Source organism: Sciurus vulgaris, assembly GCF_902686455.1.
Source record: "Sciurus vulgaris genome assembly, chromosome: 11".
In the NCBI taxonomy this organism is placed as follows: Eukaryota; Metazoa; Chordata; class Mammalia; order Rodentia; family Sciuridae; genus Sciurus; species Sciurus vulgaris.
In genome coordinates, this window is record NC_136472.1 from 63334047 (window position 1) to 63351871 (window position 17825).

Below are 17825 nucleotides of genomic sequence, written 5' to 3' on the forward strand. Positions count from 1 at the left end.
TCAGAGAGACTTAATTCCATGTTGGATGTTCCGTGTGGTGGCAGGAAAGTGCAGGAGCATCTCAGTTACTTCTTGAATGAATAAGGTAGAGCTAGGGGTAAGGACTATACAGGATAAAGTTGGAGTTGGGGCATCTTCCTTAATTGCTCAGCTAGCTTTTGGATCTCTGGAGCATTATGTAGAGAAGAAGGGAAAATTAAAAGGGAAGGGTGCAGGAAATAGGGCAGGAGAGTGACCCAGGCACCTGTTTCTGGTGTTTGGATTTTGTGGGTTGGGGTGGCAGTGGTCTTTAGAGTCTGCAGTTAGAACGGAGCCCTGGGCATATTTTTCCTCCTTTGTATTCCCCCACGGCAGCCCAGTCTGAATTTTCTAGGACCTGACTAGGGAGGGTAGAGGGAAATAAGAAGGGAGAATACTCTCTTCCTATTAGGTACTGGTTGATTTATCCCTTTCTCCCTCCCTGAAGAGAGCTCAAAGAATTTGGAGCCACCCTAGAGGGTTGAGGGGGTCTCTTGTTGCTGAACTCCGAATGTCAGGATTCACTTTTTAACCCCGGCTTGACCAGTGGCTCTGACTTCCTGGGAGCCCTCTTTGGATTGTTTCACCAACCTATGTTTTGTAGGTTTAAGGTTGTTTCTGACTCTGGCTGGATTATCCAGCTCTTGTATGCCGATTCAGGCACGTGATGCTGGTGCTGAGAGGAAGGCAGAAAGCGCCCCTGCTAAATCTCCATCTTGGATATAGCCAATTGGACTGTAGTTCCTGTTCTGTTAAGAGGTTCAGGGCTGGTTGGCCCAGAGATGTCTCTGTGAGCAGTGAACTTGAATGAAGGACCTTGCGGAGTCCACTGGCCTCGAACCCACACCAGGCATTATGCCTGGGAAAATGGGGTAGGATATCTGCACAGGCTGAGCTTTTGCCTGCTAACTTGTAACAGAAAGATGCAAAAAGAAAGTTGCTGCCGTGTTGTTTCCTGGGGCTGTTTAATTCTTGCCCATCTAATTTGACATCTGCCCTTGGAAGATGCTGCTGTTCTGCAAAGCCTTAAAATCATTTGCATTCTGAGCCTGACACTGAAGAATGCACCCAAGGAAGCAGCTTGTTAGGGAGTTATGTGGAGTGGCCTCGGCGCCTGACCAAGGAGCCTGGGCTGCATTCCTGCAGAGATTCCCACTCCCATCAGCCAGCTAGGGCTGAGGGAGAGCTTCCAGGAACTTCAGTGGGATGCAAGCTGGGGACAGGGCCAGTCGGCCTGTACTGCAAAGCCTTGAGCCTACACTCTCTCTGCCTTCTTCTCTCATTCACCCCCAGGCTGGGCAACAGTAAAGAACAGAGGGCACCTACCAGGATGGAGGTTGCAGCAGGAAGCAAAGCAGCCAAGAGGTGCAGCCCAGGGAAAGGTGCTGGGGCTGTTGGGAATTGGTGTCAAGGCTTAGAGGGTGGGTAACATCAGGCCCCAGGGAGTTGGGCCCCTGGCCTGATCCTTCTCTGCTGCCTGAAGGAGGGGGAAAGGCGGAGACCCAGGAGAAACAGCCAATTGGAAAGAGAGGAGGGTTGGGGAAGGAAACTGCAGACCAAGGCCCTAGCTATGGGTGTGGTCTAGGAAGCTTGGACTTTGGAGAAATTCTCAGATCATATGCATATGCTCACACTCCCTCCCTAACTGGTTCTTCCCGTTGTGGGGGTGAAGGGGGTGGGGGTTGCATGTGTGTTTAACAACCCAAGGAGCTGTGGGGAGGAGTGGGAGTAGGACAGGGCCTGGTGGGACTGGGTTCTCCCTTTAAGAGGATCAGTGCGTTAAGACTGGGCTGTAACAAGCTCCTTTTAGAAGAGTGCAAAACAGAAATTGTTGGTCATGCCCTTGTCCCTTATTTCATTAGCAAAGCTGGGAAAGTTTGAGACCTCTGGCCTTCCCAGCTGAGTTTGATGAGGGCCAGGCCTCCTGAGAAGACAGCCTACCTCTTTATCCCTCTCCAAGCTCAGTGTGAACTGTCCTTTGCAAGCCATGTGGGCAAGAAGGCAGGTGGAGGTCTTGCTGTCTGTCAGGTTTCCTGTTTCCTGTCCATGCCTGCTCAGTCATCTCCGTGCTGCTCCACTCAGCTCTGGTTTCTCCAGCCATCCTGTAGTTGTTTCCCTGTAGGACATTCAGAGTGCCATTTCCCATTCTTTCTTTGATATTTACTTGGTCTCAGCAAATTCAGTTTAGTAACTCTAGGACTCGGGGTCTGCTTATTCTTTGCATACCCCTATCCCTGGGGCACCCTTTCTGTCTGGAGAGATAATAGAGAATGTCTGTGAGATTGCTCCAAAAGGGTAAGTCTGGAAAGGCCCTTAAAGTTGGGGGTCTCAGATGGACTAGGGCTGTGAAGGGACCTAACTGAGGCTGGGGAGGAAGAGGAGGAAGAGCCTGGTCTGGGGCCAGCAGTTATCTCCTGGAGAAGTGATAAGGGCTGTGGTTATATTATAAAAGAAAGAGGCTGGCAGTTGGGCTGGGCAGGAGGAGTAGGCATTTGAGGACTTCCTGTAAACAAGTTTCTAGAGACAGTTGTAGTTGGAGAACCTCATATTTCCAACTGTTTCCCCTGAAAATATCACAGATATGCATAAACAGTATATTACTTCTTTGGGCCTCAACATCCTACATCTTGTTCTTGGAGCTTTAGATTTTACATCAAATTTCAAAGCTCTTACTCTGGGAAAAGGAAGGAGAGGAGATAACTAAAGGAGGGGAAGGATGAAGGAAAAGAGGGTTAGACTTGGGACTCATGGCATGGTGCTCAGAAGGTATTAGGAAATTTAGAAATATCTGTCGAAAGCAGTGCTTGTCAGTGGGGGGCAATTTCAGCCATCTCCCCTTCCTCTCTTCCTTCCATCTATCCATCCACCTGTCCGCCCCCAGGTGTCATTTGGCAATATAAGTATTTTGAGGGGATACTAACGTCAACTAAATGACAGAGGCTGCGGTTACTCCTAAACATCCTACAAATGGACAGGTCAGCCCACCAACCCAAAATGTCAATAGCTTAGAGAGACGAATTGCAACGGATTGAGACAGGTCTTCCTGTGTGTTGAGACTGTGAGAGTGAAAGGACAGGGTGCAGTCCTCAGTGTATTCAGAGGAGTCTTTATTCATTTGCAGACTCGGGTGCCAGGGCACATTTTTCAGATGGGAAAATGGCCATCAGTTAGAGGGGATTTTGGTTTATAGGGTACAACGAGGATGGTGTAATCGTGTATGTGCAGTTTTGACCATCAGGGGCTAGTTGTACAGGTTAAAACTTTAATTTAGGAGGGTAGTTACAAAGAGGTTGAAACTCATTTTTGTCTGAGGAGATAAGAGTCCAGGTCCCGAGGGTTGAGTACTCAAATCTCGCCCATTGTTATTTGCTATGCCTCCATTTAGGAATGATTTGCTCTGGGGGAAGGTCATGGTTTAGGGCTCAGCATTCACTGTCCCCCCTGTCCCCCAGGGCTGCTGGAGGTTAATCCTTGGCTACTTTCCCCTCCCTCCTCTTGAGCTGCACCTCTCTCCATTTTTCTTGCGGGGTGGGACTATCTTGCAGGAATATTATTTTCCATAACCCTTCAGAGATGATGATAAGGATTCTGGTTGATCATCCAGCCCAAGGCAGTTTGGGTTTGATAAACTTGGAATAAATGTTCTCCCTGCCCTGATCAGTGATGCTCTGGTTCTATTTTGCAGAATTAGGAAGAATGTATCCTAGAATTCTTCTATTCCTAATCCCCTTTACCTCCTCACCCTTATAGGATATATGTTGGAGAGGGTCCAAGAAGTAGAAAATCCACCCTGACTCCTCCTAAAGTATCCTTACAGTAGAGTGGGCTGAAGAAAACATGCAGGGGATGCCTGGTTTGATATTTGGCTTCTTGAAGCAGAACTAATGGGCTGGCTTTGCTTAGTCAGGGCTCTGGAATGGAGACAAGTCATTTCAAAAGCATGACTATTACAGGAAAAGGTTTGCTCCATTGCTGGGTACCCTGCTTGGAGTTGGGAATCACTTAATCCAGTTCCAAATCTTTTCTTGACCCATACTTGACTCATAAGTTAATAGAGATCTGTGTTGTTCCCACTGCAGTCTCATTAGTTGTGTGGCAACTTTCACTTCACACCTCCACCTCTGTAAAGGTATTTCCTAAATTCACTACAGTTTTTCATGATGGTAATAAGTTGATGCCACAATGTGGGGGAACCTCAACTTTTTGAGGACTCTGTAAAAACAAAAGCGTTTGTTTTTTTCTCCTGTGCCTTGTCCGGGAGTGCTTGCATTCTCAGCAGTCTTTGTTTCCAGTCTTAATAGCTCTTCTGCTTGCTCCTAGAGGAGTGTAGTCTGAGCTGCTCTGAGGTGTAAGACACATCCAGGCATCTATAGGACAGTGTGGGACTCAGCAGTCACCCACTCTAATCCTGCTGCTGATGCTGAAGTACGCCCAGCTTCACCAGGTGTGCTAACCTCAGCAAAGCCTATTCTTGTCCCTGGTACTTAGGTCCTAAGTCCCAAAAAGTGCTGCTGGGACTGGAGAGAATACAAAAAGACAAGGGAAAGGTGAGTAAGTGTCGTCCCAGCTGTGATTCTACTGCTGGAATTAAGCCATGACTAACCTGACTCATGGTTTTATTGTATTCTAGAAAATTTTAGGTATGTGTTAGAAGGGGCAGAAAGGTCTAGCTTGTGACAAAGAATGTCTCAAAACCTTATGCTCTTCAAAGGCAGGGACTGTGTTTCGGACTTCTCTAAGATTTTCTAGTAGTGTCAATATGGCGCCCATTGCCAGGGATTTTAGAAACTAATTCTGAGAGCAGGAACTGTCCCACCCCCACTCTTTGGCCCAGAGTCCCTCCAAGCCTTCACACCTCTCTGTGTCACAGTAGGAAAGTTTATGCCAAGAAGGGAGTAATGATAGTTCTTTTTGCTGAGATCAGCAGTAAAGGAAATAAACTCCATTGAACAAATAATTACCGAGCACTTACTACTTGATAATCATTGTTCTGGTTCTGGGGTTGCCTTAGACAATATTCTTACCCTAAAAGAATTGTTGAACAGTGTAATAAGTGAGAGAGAGACCTGGCAAATCCCTGTTCCCTAGACTAGGATCTTTGAGTTCCTGCATGATCATCTCCAAAACGGTCCCATGGAGACCCATCGAGAGTTGCTGGAGTTGTGTGATTTCTGAAAACCTTTCCTACTAAGAAGTGCATATTCCTGGGTTGGGGGCGGGAGTTGTTAACCGAGGGACTGGAGCCAGGGACAGACTCCTAGTGCTGGCTTTGTCCTCTGGCTGGGCACAGGCAGGGGTAGCTGAGCCAGTCTTGTGCAATCCTTGAATTTATAAAGCAGAGGCCTGACAAGGCTGAGCTGAACTGATCTGGGGTTGGGGGGGGCCCTCAGCTTCTGGCCTCGGAGCCAGGATCTGTTTGTAGCCTCTCCACTGCAGACAGGCAGCTGTGTGACTCATGAGCTGAAGGGGCCAGGCAGAAGCCATTCTTTTTGGTTCACAGGAATTCTACTTGTTTATTTGTGTGTGTGTATAACTCTGTGTGTTTCCTTCTTCCCTTCTCCCCCTTCTTTAACTTCTCCTCCTCTGCAGGAGAGCTACCCAAGGAGAATCCATATGAGGATGTGGATTTAAAGAGCCGAAGAGCCGGAAGAAAATCTCAGCAACTGTCTGAGAGCTCCTTGGACTCTCTGCACAGGATGTGGAGTCCTCAGGACAGGAAGTACAACAGCCCACCCATGCAGGTAATATAGCCCCAACATGGGCCTATAGAGACAGCATGAGGGCCACATTGAGGGCCTGTCCTCTCAAGGTATGGGCCCAGCTCTTACTCAGACTTTCTCACTAGTTTTGGCAGAGACAGTTGCCTCAGGAAAGAGCTCAGCACTCAGGAACTTCTGCCACATTGAATTCCCTGTGGAAAATTAAAATATCCTCTTCGGGGAATCCTGTCCTACCTTCTCTCTTACTGCTTGACCTCTGAGCTGCAAAACTAAGCCAGGAACCCCTGAGGTCTCCTGTCTTAGTATTTCTCCTCCCCTTCTGTGGGAAACAGGAAGAAGGGACCTGTTTGGAGTCCTGGTATTCCACAACTCAGTTAGAAATTTTCTCAGTGCTGACATTTGGGGGCCAGGTATAGATCCAAAACTAGATTTGGAGAGCCAGATGATCACTAGAGCCACTTCTATTGGAGGAAGTAAGAATGAATCTCCAGGAACGGACTGGAGGGCAGAATGAGAAGAAAGGTAAAAAGTCAAAAGAGGTCTTTAGACATAAACTTATTTTGACCTTGCCCAGAATGACAGGAAGTAGGAGGCAGGAGAGGGAGAGGCTTTCTCTGACCTGTCCAGTAGCTCTTATTCTGTGCAAATGGAGAGACCTTAATAGTTTATAATATTGACCAAAGAATATATAAATGGTTTCTTCTGGCTTTGGAGTCGTGATTATTTTTAATAAAAGATGTACCCTTCTAATGTGCTCTATTCAAATAGGCTACTATAAAATGTATAGTGCCAGACTGATTGGGTGGGGAGAGGAAATTGTGAGCTGTGGAGGAAGGAGGATATGCTGAAGAGTGAGGAGAGGCAACTCCAGATCAAGACAACTATGGGAGTCTTCAGGGGGTGCCTGCCTTCCCAGCAGTGTGCAAGATCCACTGCCAGTAAGGTACCCCATACTGAAGGGTATACTCGTGGTGAGGGAGTCCATTGAGCATAGAGCCCAGAGTCCTTGTGCTCCTTCCTAGAAGTGAGCATTGCCAGGCTGCCAGGACCCTCCAGCAGAGCAGGCTGGCATATAGGTTCTGGTCTCTGCTAGAAGAAAACTTTTAGACTGACTCAGTGGGGAGGTGGGGAAGACTGGTTCCATTATCCAAGCTCAGTAATCTTTGTCCCAGCACTCATGAGATACCCAGAGAATTCCTGCTGTACTTCTCTTTCCACTCAGGTGAGAGTGCAGTTTTCTAGCCTCAGCTTTCTTTATTTCTGTCAGAAGGAGTGAGGCTTCCTTTGGGCAAGTTAAGTATCTAATCTGTTCCTGAACTGACCAGTTCGCAGTGAAGTCTTAAAAGAGTAAGCTGTGGTAGATGGAAATTCCATAATGGGTTTCAGGGGAGCCAGATGCCAACCCATGGCTTCCATGCCCAGGTTCCAGCAGATGACACTGGCCAAGGTATTTGTGACAAACCCTTCTCCCACATCCTTTTCCTTATGTCAGCTCTCCCTGAAACCCAGTAGCCAGTCCCTACGCAGTGGGAACTGGTCAGAAAGGAAGAGCCACCGGCTGCCACGATTACCCAAGAGGCATAGCCATGACGACATGCTGCTGCTGGCTCAGTTGAGCCTGCCATCTTCACCCTCCAGCCTCAACGAGGACAGCCTCAGCACCACAAGTGAGCTGCTGTCTAGCCGCAGGGCCCGCCGCATTCCCAAGGTATCCCCCAGCGGGGGTTGGGGGTGGTGAGGAGGCATAGGTCTGGGCACGGGGGCTTCCTCTTCCTTCCTTCCTTAATCTGGGCTGCTTTCTCAGTTCCTTTTGAGTAAATTCTGGGTCCTCGCACTGCCCTTTTTCAACTCATTAATTTCCTTTTCTTATCAATAAGGATGCATTAACTGCTTCTTGGTGCTTAGATGTCAGAAGAAAAGGCTCACTGAGAACTCCCCATTAGTGAGTGTAGTGTGTGAATCTAGGGGTCTCTGTGCACACCAAAACATTTCCAGGCTTTCAGGGACCTAAGAATTCAAATGTGGGTCTTCCTTTTTATAACACTTGAAATTGAAGAGTTTTCAGCAATGATTTGCACACATGGCAGTTAGGCCCAAGTCCCCAGCCCACAGCAGCAGGATTTAGCTAAATGATATTTTTAGCCTGCAAACAATGCTTGGGTATATTGGGAATTTAACTTCTTCCTGTCAGGGCCCCAGGTTATGCCCCTGAGGGGAAAGGCTAGAATCCTTGTTCCTGTTTTTGCATCTGAGAAGTTCTTTGTCTCAGTTGGTTCAATGACTCTTGGGACCCAGGAGCTCCCATCCTGTCTAGTTTGATGACAGTTCCTTCCTCTGGGGAGCTAAGTTTAGTGTCTGTCTTGGGGAAGAAGACAACTCCTAGGGGACAGAGTAGATGAAGAGCTACCAGGCATGGCTGGTGAGTTCCCACTTGGAATCATTTCGGTAGGAAGACCATTGCTGGGCTCAGTATGTGAAGTGTAGAAAGCTTGCACCACTAAGGGAAAGGATGGGCTCCTAATCCACTTTCTCGGAAGTAAGGGCAACTGTGTTAGGGTTATTCCCTTCCCTCCTTTTTTCATCCAGCTTGTCCAAAGAATTAACTCCATCTACAATACCAAGAGGGGAAAGAAGAGGTTAAAAAAGCTGTCTATGTCAAGTCTTGAGACGGCATCACTGAGAGGTAGGCCTTGATACCTGAGCTGGTTTACCTGTCTGGGGCCCTTGGACATTAGGAAGGGGAAAAACATGCTCTTCCCTTAGTTTGCCCTTCTGTGGGCCAGTTGTGGGTCTACCTTCAGAGAAGATAGAGTCTTGCCAGGAAATGTCCATAGAAGAGGGACGGCCAGAGAGGGAAGTCAGCCCTGGGATGGGTTCCTTCAGGCTTGAGTCTCTGTGTAGGGAGGTGGGTGTGGGAATCTGTTCCTGGCAAAAGGAAAGACCAGACTTACTGAACACTATGGTCTGTTTTCCATTTCAGATCTTGGCCTGCCAGAGGCAGGGCCTTTAAGTTCCAAGCCTGTAGGCCTCTCTGCTGGCTCATCCTCTAAGTTGGGCCCTTAGCTTCCCCTAGATCATGCCTGGGTAGGGGTTTGTTTATAGAATAACATCCATGAACTGAGGTCTGAGGGACCCTTGCGCCAGGCCACTCAGCTCCTGCCCACAGATGCCTGCCCGTAGGCCCATAGCACTCCAGACTAGATACATATTCATCCCTCATGAGAAAAGTTATGGGGCTGGGGTTGTAGCTCAGTGGTAGAGCACTTGCCCAGCATGGGTTCGATTCTCAGCACCACCTAAAAATGAATAAATAAAGATCCATCAAAAACTAACAAATATTTTTAAAAAAAGAAAAGAAAAGTTATGGGGTTGGGGGCACCAAAAACTTGGCTGTGAGGCAGTGGCTCAGCAAGCATGCACTCCTGCTGTTACTCTTCCAGATGAGAATAGTGAGAGTGAGAGCGACTCTGACGACAGGTTCAAAGGTAAGGCATGGCATCCCTTCCCAGCCCTAGCTGCAACAGCAGTCAGTCTTCCCTTCCTCTGCAAGGGTGGTTCCAGTGTCCCCAGTGGGCCTGGTGTGGGAAGGCAACAGGCAGGCAAGCTATCAGGCCACCAGAGCAGGAAGTTGTAGGAAAGTTGTAGGAAAGTTCAGCCCTGCAATATTAATTCAGAAAGTTGGTCTCGGGCTGGGGAGATAGCTCAGTTGGTAGAGTGCTTACCTTGCAAGCACAAGGCCCTGGGTTCAATCCCCAGCACCGCAGAAAAAAAAAAAAAAAAAAAAAAAAAGAAAAGAAAAAGTTGGTCTCCCTTTGCCAAATTTAAGACTGGTGGCTCTGTGCGTACCTTCCTAAGCCATTGTCCATGGGAATTGGCCACTACATTTGCTTGGTAAATGTAAATCTGGTGTCAGAGATGGGTTCGGATTACAAGTACCTCTTCTGGTTGCAAGAATTGTACTGTAGAGTGAGGAAACTGGTCCTCTGGAGGCCCTGAGGCTACTCATCTCCCCACTGTCTAGAGAGGAGACTGCTACCACTCTGTTTTCCCTACTGGAAAACCCTGCCTAGGCCTTCCTGCATAGTTAAAATACATGGGAACTTGCTTCTTCTGCCCTTCCTCCATGGGTCCCCCAGGCAAGTTGTCATGTGGACTTTGGACTTAGGTGCGGCCCAAATAACACAGGATAAAACATTTGTGGATATTCATACCGTCTGGTCCATGCCTTCTATACTAAGAAGTACTAAAGAGTAGGAGCTGATGCTATCTCTGGGCTTGCCTAACCTTGGTAGTTCTGTTGATCCCAGATCAGCCTCCAGAGCTCCAGGAAGATCCAGGCCAGTGGCTTCCTGTGGAAGGGCAGAGTCTTTGTACAGATGTCAACACCTTGTTCCTGCCACATCTCCCCAAGCCTTAGCTAAGGAAGGGTATCAGACAAAGCTGATATACCTAAAGGTGATCCACAGAGATGGAGCCAGAGTCAGGAGTGAAGGGGCTGATGGGAGGTCTGTGAGTGGCCAGCCTGCTTGTCCCCTGATATGTGACCTGCCCCCAGCCCACACACAGCGTCTGGTCCACATCCAGTCGATGCTGAAGCGTGCACCCAGCTATCGGACCTTGGAGCTGGAGCTGCTTGAGTGGCAGGAGCGGGAGCTCTTTGAATACTTTGTGGTAGTGTCCCTCAAGAAGAAGCCATCCCGAAATACCTACCTCCCTGAAGTCTCCTACCAGTTTCCCAAGGTGAGGCCCTCTCCCCTCGTCTGCCCTATCTCCCTCCTTTGCTCTCTTCTGTCCTGGCCCATCTGGGGAGGGCCTGCTTCTGTCGGAGCTCCCCATCAGCCACAGCCCTGTGCCTGCCTCCTTATATCCAGGAGGGAAGACAGGACTTTGGGGTGGGTTTGGGCCAGTGCTTAGTCAGAGGATGAGGGCTGAGAAATGGCCCCCACCTACTCTTCCCACCTGCCCCCTCTTTTCCCTTCAAATACTCTAAAGTTTACAATTCAGTGTACTTTTTTTTTTTATTTAGAGCATCATATTTGTACATAGTATCTGGGTTCCTTTTGACATGATACACACAAAGAATTTGATTTCAATCCCCGTCATCCCACCACTTTTCTCTCTCCTCTACTCTGTTGATCTTCGTTTCATACTTTATTTATTTTTGATTAATACTTTTTATATATACATAAAGGACATACTCCCTTTGGTACATTTACATATGTATATCACACGATTCTGTTAGATTTGTTCCATATTTCTTTCCCTGTCACTCCCTTCCTTCCTCTCTCCTTCTTTTACTTCTACTCATCACTGATCTTCTCTTATATCTTTATACAGATCCCCACCCCCACTGCCTTCTTTCTTTCCTTTAATTTTGCTTTAGCTTCCACATATCAGTTCAGTGTTCTTTAATGTATTCACAGAACTTTACAATTTTAGAGCATCTTATCACCCCAAAACCAAACCATGATGACTAGCACTTACTCCCCACTTCCCCCAGCTGCCTTATCTCTTACTACTACTCCTCTACTCATCATCAACCCGGTCTCCTTTCTGTTCCTTTAAGAAGAGAAAGCCCTTTTTCTCTGCCCTTGCCTCTGCCTCTCTTTTTCCAGCTCCTCACTTGGCTGTGGACTCTGCTCAAGTGGCACCTCTTCCAAGGTCTTTCCAGATGCCCTGATGTAGCCCTTCCTCCTGTCCAGTTCTCTCTCACATCACTCCGCTCGTTTCCTTTGTGGTACGCTCTGAAATGTTATCTCTCTCCTGACCAGGATACACAGGTTCAGGGACCTTGTCTACTTTGTTTCCATCCATAGTCCCAGCATATGGCACACTGTCGGATGCCACATGCAGGGCACTCTGTTGGCATTTATTGACTGAATGAATGATATTTCAGCTCACACTCAGACCTCTGTAAGAATTAGGAGCAGGACAAGGGTTACTGAAAAGCATGTGAGTTGGTAGTGTGGCCTCTAGGGCTCTCAGGGGAGGAGATGCTTGTCAGTTGCCCTCCATCCCTACCGCCAGATTCCTTGTCATCTCTTGGTGACTTCTCCCCTTATTCCTCTTTCCTGCAGCTGGACCGACCCACCAAGCAGATGCGAGAGGCAGAGGAAAGGCTCAAAGCCATTCCCCAGTTTTGTTTCCCAGATGCCAAGGACTGGACCCCTGTGTCAGAATATAGCAGGTGAGTCCCATCCTGGCATGGCTGGGGACAGAGTCTCCTTTCCCTGCATAGCAGTGAGCAGTTAAGTGGGGCCTGTTCTAGTCCCAGCCTACTCTCCTACATTAATTACAGCCTTCATCCAATCCCTGTGATGACAGTGCTTATTCTTGGGGATTCTTTCCTGGATGATCTGATAATTTCCCTAATGCCAGATCTCTTCCTCTTCCCTGTTCCAGCGAGACCTTTTCTTTCATGCTGACTGGGGAGGATGGCAGCAGACGCTTTGGCTACTGTAGGCGCTTATTGGTGAGTAGGCTATTCACACCTCAGGGGCTGGCTAGCAGGGAATGGGCCAGGGTGTTTGTATGTCTCTGTGTCCTTCTACACTCTAGCTTGTATGAAATCCTCTGATCTGCTTCCTGGGTGCTCCTCTAGCACACACACATTCACAGATGAGGCACCTCTGGGTTAGCAGGACTCAGAGTAGCCTCTTAGGTTAGACTTTAGGATGTGAATTATTGAAATCAGAGGAGGGAGTGAATCACCTTCTGCTAGCCTGTCATCTTTTTAGCTTTTTTTAATTTACTTTTGCTTTTCATTCCTTTTCTTTGGGTTTATGGGCTGTGATTGCTGTCTCTGGTTGAGATCATATCATTCCAGTAGTATGTGTATATGTATCAGATTGGGTAGAGGGCAACTTTCCTCACCCCCATAATGAGTCCGCATAATAAGGGGAGTAGTCCTGTCTGGTAAAACTAGAATCTGAGCAGAGAGAGAGAAGGTCCTTCTCTGGGATACTGGGAAAGATACCTTGAATGTTGGGGAAAGATATTGAGTTTTAAAAATCAAAGCCAGTTTTCCCAGAGAAGAGTTTTCCCAACCCCCTTCCTATCAGTTCTGAGGTCCAGAGTACTAGTGGGAGATCTGGGCCCAATACCTGATCCCTGTTGAACTCCCCCCAGAGGTCACTGGGTTGTTGATAATATTCTGGGGTATTCAGGCCTTAGTGGGAAAAGGCCTGGCCTCACTACCAGTCTCCAGGAGATGGGGAGATCCCAGGCAGGGGTCCTGCCTAGCAGATACCCTAAAAGGAAGATTCTGGCCATTCATTTAGAAGCACTTATTGTACAACCCATGGGGATCAGGCACATGCTGATGAGTTCCAAACTTCAAGGAACTTTAGCTGCTAGTAGGGGAGGCCAGACTTTCAACATTGAAGGAAAGAGTAAAGGGAATATACTTTTGCTTAGAACCTATCATGTTCTAAGATGCTCTACGTATATCTTGGGCTTTTTGTTTGGTTTGGTTGGGTTTTTCTAATCCTCACAATAGCCCAAGGGATATTATTTCCCCTCATCTATAGATTAGGAAATTGAAACCCTGAAGTGAAATGACTTGCCCAAGGGCATATTGCCAGTGAAGGACAGAGCCAGAATTGATCCAGGTCCTTTATTACCAATCTGGTACCCTTGGATCTCCCCAAAAGATAGTCTGGAGAGAAGGAATACTGAATGACCATTGAGTGGAGCTGAGGGATACAGAACAGTCTGGATGCCAGGTGGGGAAGCCAGGAAGAGGCCAGCATGTTCCTGGGTCCCCTGGGCTTGGAGAGGAGTGTTTTGAAGACTGCCTTTGCTGGAGAATTGATGGAGCAGAACTGCTCCTCTGCAGTGGGCCTGCTGCCCCCAGGGAAGAGCATGTTTGTCCTGGCGTGCTCAGAGAGGGCCTGGCTGGGTCCCTGCCAAGGGGGCTGGCACTAACTCGGCATTCCTACAGATTGGACACAATGATTCTAACCCAAATCCCACATACTTGATTTAATCACTTGGGGCTTTAGGGGAGGCGGGGGAGAAGGAAAGAGAGAGGAGTGAGTTTCAGACCTAATATGGACAAAAACAGATTCTGCCTTCTCTTTAGATCTGTGACGTGTGGCCAGCAGGTTTGGAGACTGAAATAGCCCCATCTGCATTTGCTTAGCAGCCTGCATGAGGGGCCAGCACCTGCTGCTCTGCTCCCTCCCCACTTGTCCTTGCCAGGCACTCCAGGCCTCTGAGTCTGGAGACAGCAACAGGGTCCTGCCAGCTCCTTGCTGGAGAGCAGATTCCAGTGGACTCACCCTGCCTTCTTGTGGGGGTTCCAGGCCTGGGGTGCTCACAGTGCTTGTCTCCTTCTCCAATCACCCACCTTTTAAATCCTGCCCCCTTTTTGTTCTTCACATCATAGCATCTATCCTGTGCCTTTGTGTCCCTCTCCCTTCCTGTCAGAAAGCAGCATGCTTTGGAAGTTAGACAATAAAAACAGAGACCAAAACAGACTTCCTGCTCCACAGCTTCTAGATGCATGATCTTAGGCAGCAGCTTAATATTTTTGAACTCAGTTGCTTCATCTGTAAAATGGGGATAATAATGCTTCTCCCTTTTTGAATAGTACCGTGGTACCATGGACATGGTAAACATCTAATAAATAGTAATTCCATTTCTCGTCTATTTTCAGTTTGCCTTCCTAGAATGGGGGTGGATCATGAAAGGGAGAAAAGAGCAAGTGACAGAAGGAATATTTTGCAGAAAGTTCCCTGTTGGGGGCATAAGGCTGTGTGGTTTGCTCCTAAGAACATACACAGTCCTTCCCATTGTCATCCAGGTTTAGGAATATAAACCCACAAATTATCCTGCAGCCTCTGCCAAAGTGCTTTGTCCTTTGCCAACCACTGTCAGTGTCCTGAAAGGAAGGATGGAGCTTTGTAGAGTTTGACAGGAGTCTGGCTCCTTGAGTTAGAAGACCCAACATAGGCCAACACCTGTCCCCAAAGAATGGCAACCTTTCCTTTGGGGACCTCATTGAGTGTACAAGAGGCATGGATTCTCCCTCCATTGAAGGGCAGTACTTAGTCCTCAGTTCCCAAGGAAAGGAGCCAGGTGTGGTATTCATGCATTCTCTGTGTCTGTCTCTCTCTCCTCCTTGTCCTGGCCAGCCAAGTGGGAAAGGGCCTCGGTTGCCAGAGGTGTACTGTGTCATCAGCCGCCTTGGCTGCTTCGGCTTGTTTTCCAAGGTAAGAGGCTCTGGCTTGCTCTCCTGCCCCCAGCTGACAGCTCCCATAGGACATTCCGCAGCCAGCTTAGATGAGAAAACCGCCTGTGTGGGATGGGGGTGGGGCTGGGGGGATGCAAGAGCAAGTGCAAGTGAGCTCCCCGACTCCCTCCTTATTCCCAAATCTGGCTCTACCTGAGGTGGGGAAGGGCAGATCCTGACACCCTTTCACTTTGGGCTGCTGGCGGTGGGCACAGGTCCTAGATGAGGTGGAACGCCGGCGTGGGATCTCGGCTGCATTGGTCTATCCCTTCATGAGAAGTCTCATGGAGTCGCCCTTCCCAGCACCAGGGAAGACCATCAAAGTGAAGACATTCCTGCCAGGCGCTGGCAATGAGGTAAGGATTTCTGTTGCTCTTCTCTCTGACCCTGGGCTGGCACTGAAGTTGAAGTAGGTCCTAGTAGCTGAGGAGGTCATGCTCTTGAAGCATGACCCCCTCCTTGCTCACCACATTCATGCACCTAATCACTGGGGACTGAAAGAGTGACTATAAATGTTGCCCAACTCTCTGCTCCTTCCAGGGGCCTTCCCTGACCTGTTGTGCTCCACCTTCCCTTCTCTTGTCCATTTAGTAAATATTTACTGAATATGTGCTCTGTCACAATCAGGGATTATAGCAGACCTTGGGGCAGATCATACAGTTAAAGAGAGACAGGACTTTGTTCTCCAGGAGTTTCTAGTCTAATAGGAGATCCTGGTTAAATAAATACTTCCACATATAGATAAATTCTAAATATGTTAAGAGACAGATGGAAACACAGGATCCTATTAGAGTATTTAACAAGGAGTCTGCTATAGATTAGAGACCCAGAGAAGTTATTCCCTGAGAAAGTAACATTTTATAAGGGACCTAGCAGTGAATAGGAGGTGGCTAAATGAAGTGGAAAGAGGGAGACTGAAAGAGAAGGGCATGATGGGAGATTATTCTAGTAGTGGGAATAGCATATGCAAAGGCAGGAGCTAGGAAAGTACATGTGCCAGTCAAAGAACTAAAAAAAAGGTTAAATGGTTGAAAGGGTGGGGTGGGGAGTGAATTGGCAGGCAAGGACCAAGTTAGTATTCTTGCTAGGCCAGGTTAAGGGTTTTGAATTTTATCTGAAAGAGGGTTTGATAAGAGCTATATAGGTTTTTGAAAGGCCACTCTACTGTGCAGGTAACACAGGGATACCAGCTAGGATACTACTGCAGTAGTATAGTCAAGAGACAGTAGTAGCCTGGATCTAGTCATAATGAAAGATGAGAAGGGGGTGAATTTGAAATGTATTTTAGGATTAGAAGCAATAACACTCAGTGTTTGATTGGAAATAGGGATTACATATCAGTGGGAACTTTTAAGACTGACTTTTGGTTTACTGACTTGAGCAGTAGATAGGGAAGAGAAAAGATCCCAGTCCTGGGTTCTCCTCAGTCCTGAGAAACTCTAACAGATTGAGGCCCTGCAGTGAGGAATGACCAGGTGAGTCTGATACCACCTGAAGTCAAGCTGAGGCATGGCAAGATGCCTTGACAGCAGTGAATTTTAGAAGAGGGATGAGGGCCCAGAAACCTGGGTGGAGTGAGTTGAGAAGTAAATGGGAGTGGGAACAGCCTATATAGAATTTTTTTTTTTTTTTTTTTTTTTGGTACTTTGGAATGAACCCAAGGGGTGTTTAACCACTGTGCCACATCCCCAGCCCTTTTTATACATATATTTTTTAGAGACAGGGTCTTGCTAAATTGCTTAGGTCTTCGCTTAGTTGCTGAGGCTGGATTTGAACTTTTGATCTTCCTGCCTCAGCCTCCCAAGCCACTGGGATTACAAGCATGTGCCACCATGCCTGGCACATATAGACAACTTTTTGAGGTGCTTGGCTATGAAGAGAAAATAGGGAATGAGGGACAGGAGGTGATAGGAAATGAGGAGTCTGTTAAAGACAACTGTTTGGATGCTGGATGGGTGTTTGGATGCTAGAAGAATAAGTTAAGGATGCAGGAGAGACTGGGGACAATGAGACTGGCACTGAGAAGACACAGGTGGTTAACTCTGTGGGGGAACTGGCTTTTATTAGGAAACGAGGGGAGGGCTGTTACTTGTAATTTTAAATTCTCATCTGATGTTTTTGGTTTTCTCAAAATAGAAAGGACTGTCATTCTCTTGAGAGTAAGAGGTGGGTGTTGGATTCTGGAAGAAGAAAGAGAAATCAATTAGTTGTTGCAGAGAACAGGAGAGGGACTGATTGAAAACATAGGTTTGCTGGGCAGTGGTAAATACCCACTGACAGTCTTTCTCATGGCCTGTTTCTCTCCGCCCTCCATTAGAGGGACTTTAGGCTTGATGAGTGGTCTAGGGGGCAGGACAGCTGACCCTTTCCTGACAGCCCAACATTGTCCTGGCAGTTCTTCAGGATCTGGCCTGGCTGCCTCGTGGGACTTGTTTCTCACCTATCTGACTTGGATTACTTAGTATTCCCTGAGCCCTACTTGCTTTTGCTCAGAAGAGGCTCACCTTCTTTTCTCTGCAGAGTCTAAGTCAAATAGCCTTCGCTCTGAGATGCTTCACTATCTCTCCCCAGCCCAGACCTTGGGCCCTTCCTGTATGCCCTGCAACCCTTCCGCCTGTGCTAACACAAGCCTCAGGACTGTGATTGAACAGGCTCACTCAGCTCCACTGGGCTGCAATTTCAAGATCTCCTCGAGGGCGGGGATGAATAAAAAGAGGCCCAGGGCATGTGAAAAGCCTGTGTGATTCCTGGGGGGCTGGATACTGGGGGGCAGTAGGAGAGTGGGGCTGGGTGCTGGAGAGCTGTGCTTGTTGGGCTACACACAAGGCTCTCAGGGGGGACTTCTGGGGTGG

General features: G+C 47.9%; 1 protein-coding gene across 9 annotated transcripts in view; it reads left to right on the forward strand.

Annotated features, from left to right (window-relative positions):
• DENND2B (DENN domain containing 2B) overlaps positions 1-17825 on the forward strand; it is a 153234-nt gene that overhangs the window by 125169 nt on the left and 10240 nt on the right. For 8 of the 9 annotated variants that reach the window (XM_079104261.1, XM_079104260.1, XM_079104258.1 and 5 more), the window contains 10 exons: positions 1312-1383; positions 5608-5759; positions 7231-7446; positions 8325-8421; positions 9179-9223; positions 10294-10478; positions 11816-11925; positions 12141-12210; positions 14876-14953; positions 15189-15329. In XM_079104261.1, the coding sequence (XP_078960387.1) occupies positions 1312-1383; positions 5608-5759; positions 7231-7446; positions 8325-8421; positions 9179-9223; positions 10294-10478; positions 11816-11925; positions 12141-12210; positions 14876-14953; positions 15189-15329 (1166 nt within the window). The remainder of the gene's footprint in view (positions 1-1311; positions 1384-5607; positions 5760-7230; positions 7447-8324; positions 8422-9178; positions 9224-10293; positions 10479-11815; positions 11926-12140; positions 12211-14875; positions 14954-15188; positions 15330-17825) is intronic. The other variant, XM_079104257.1, reaches the window with a different exon arrangement.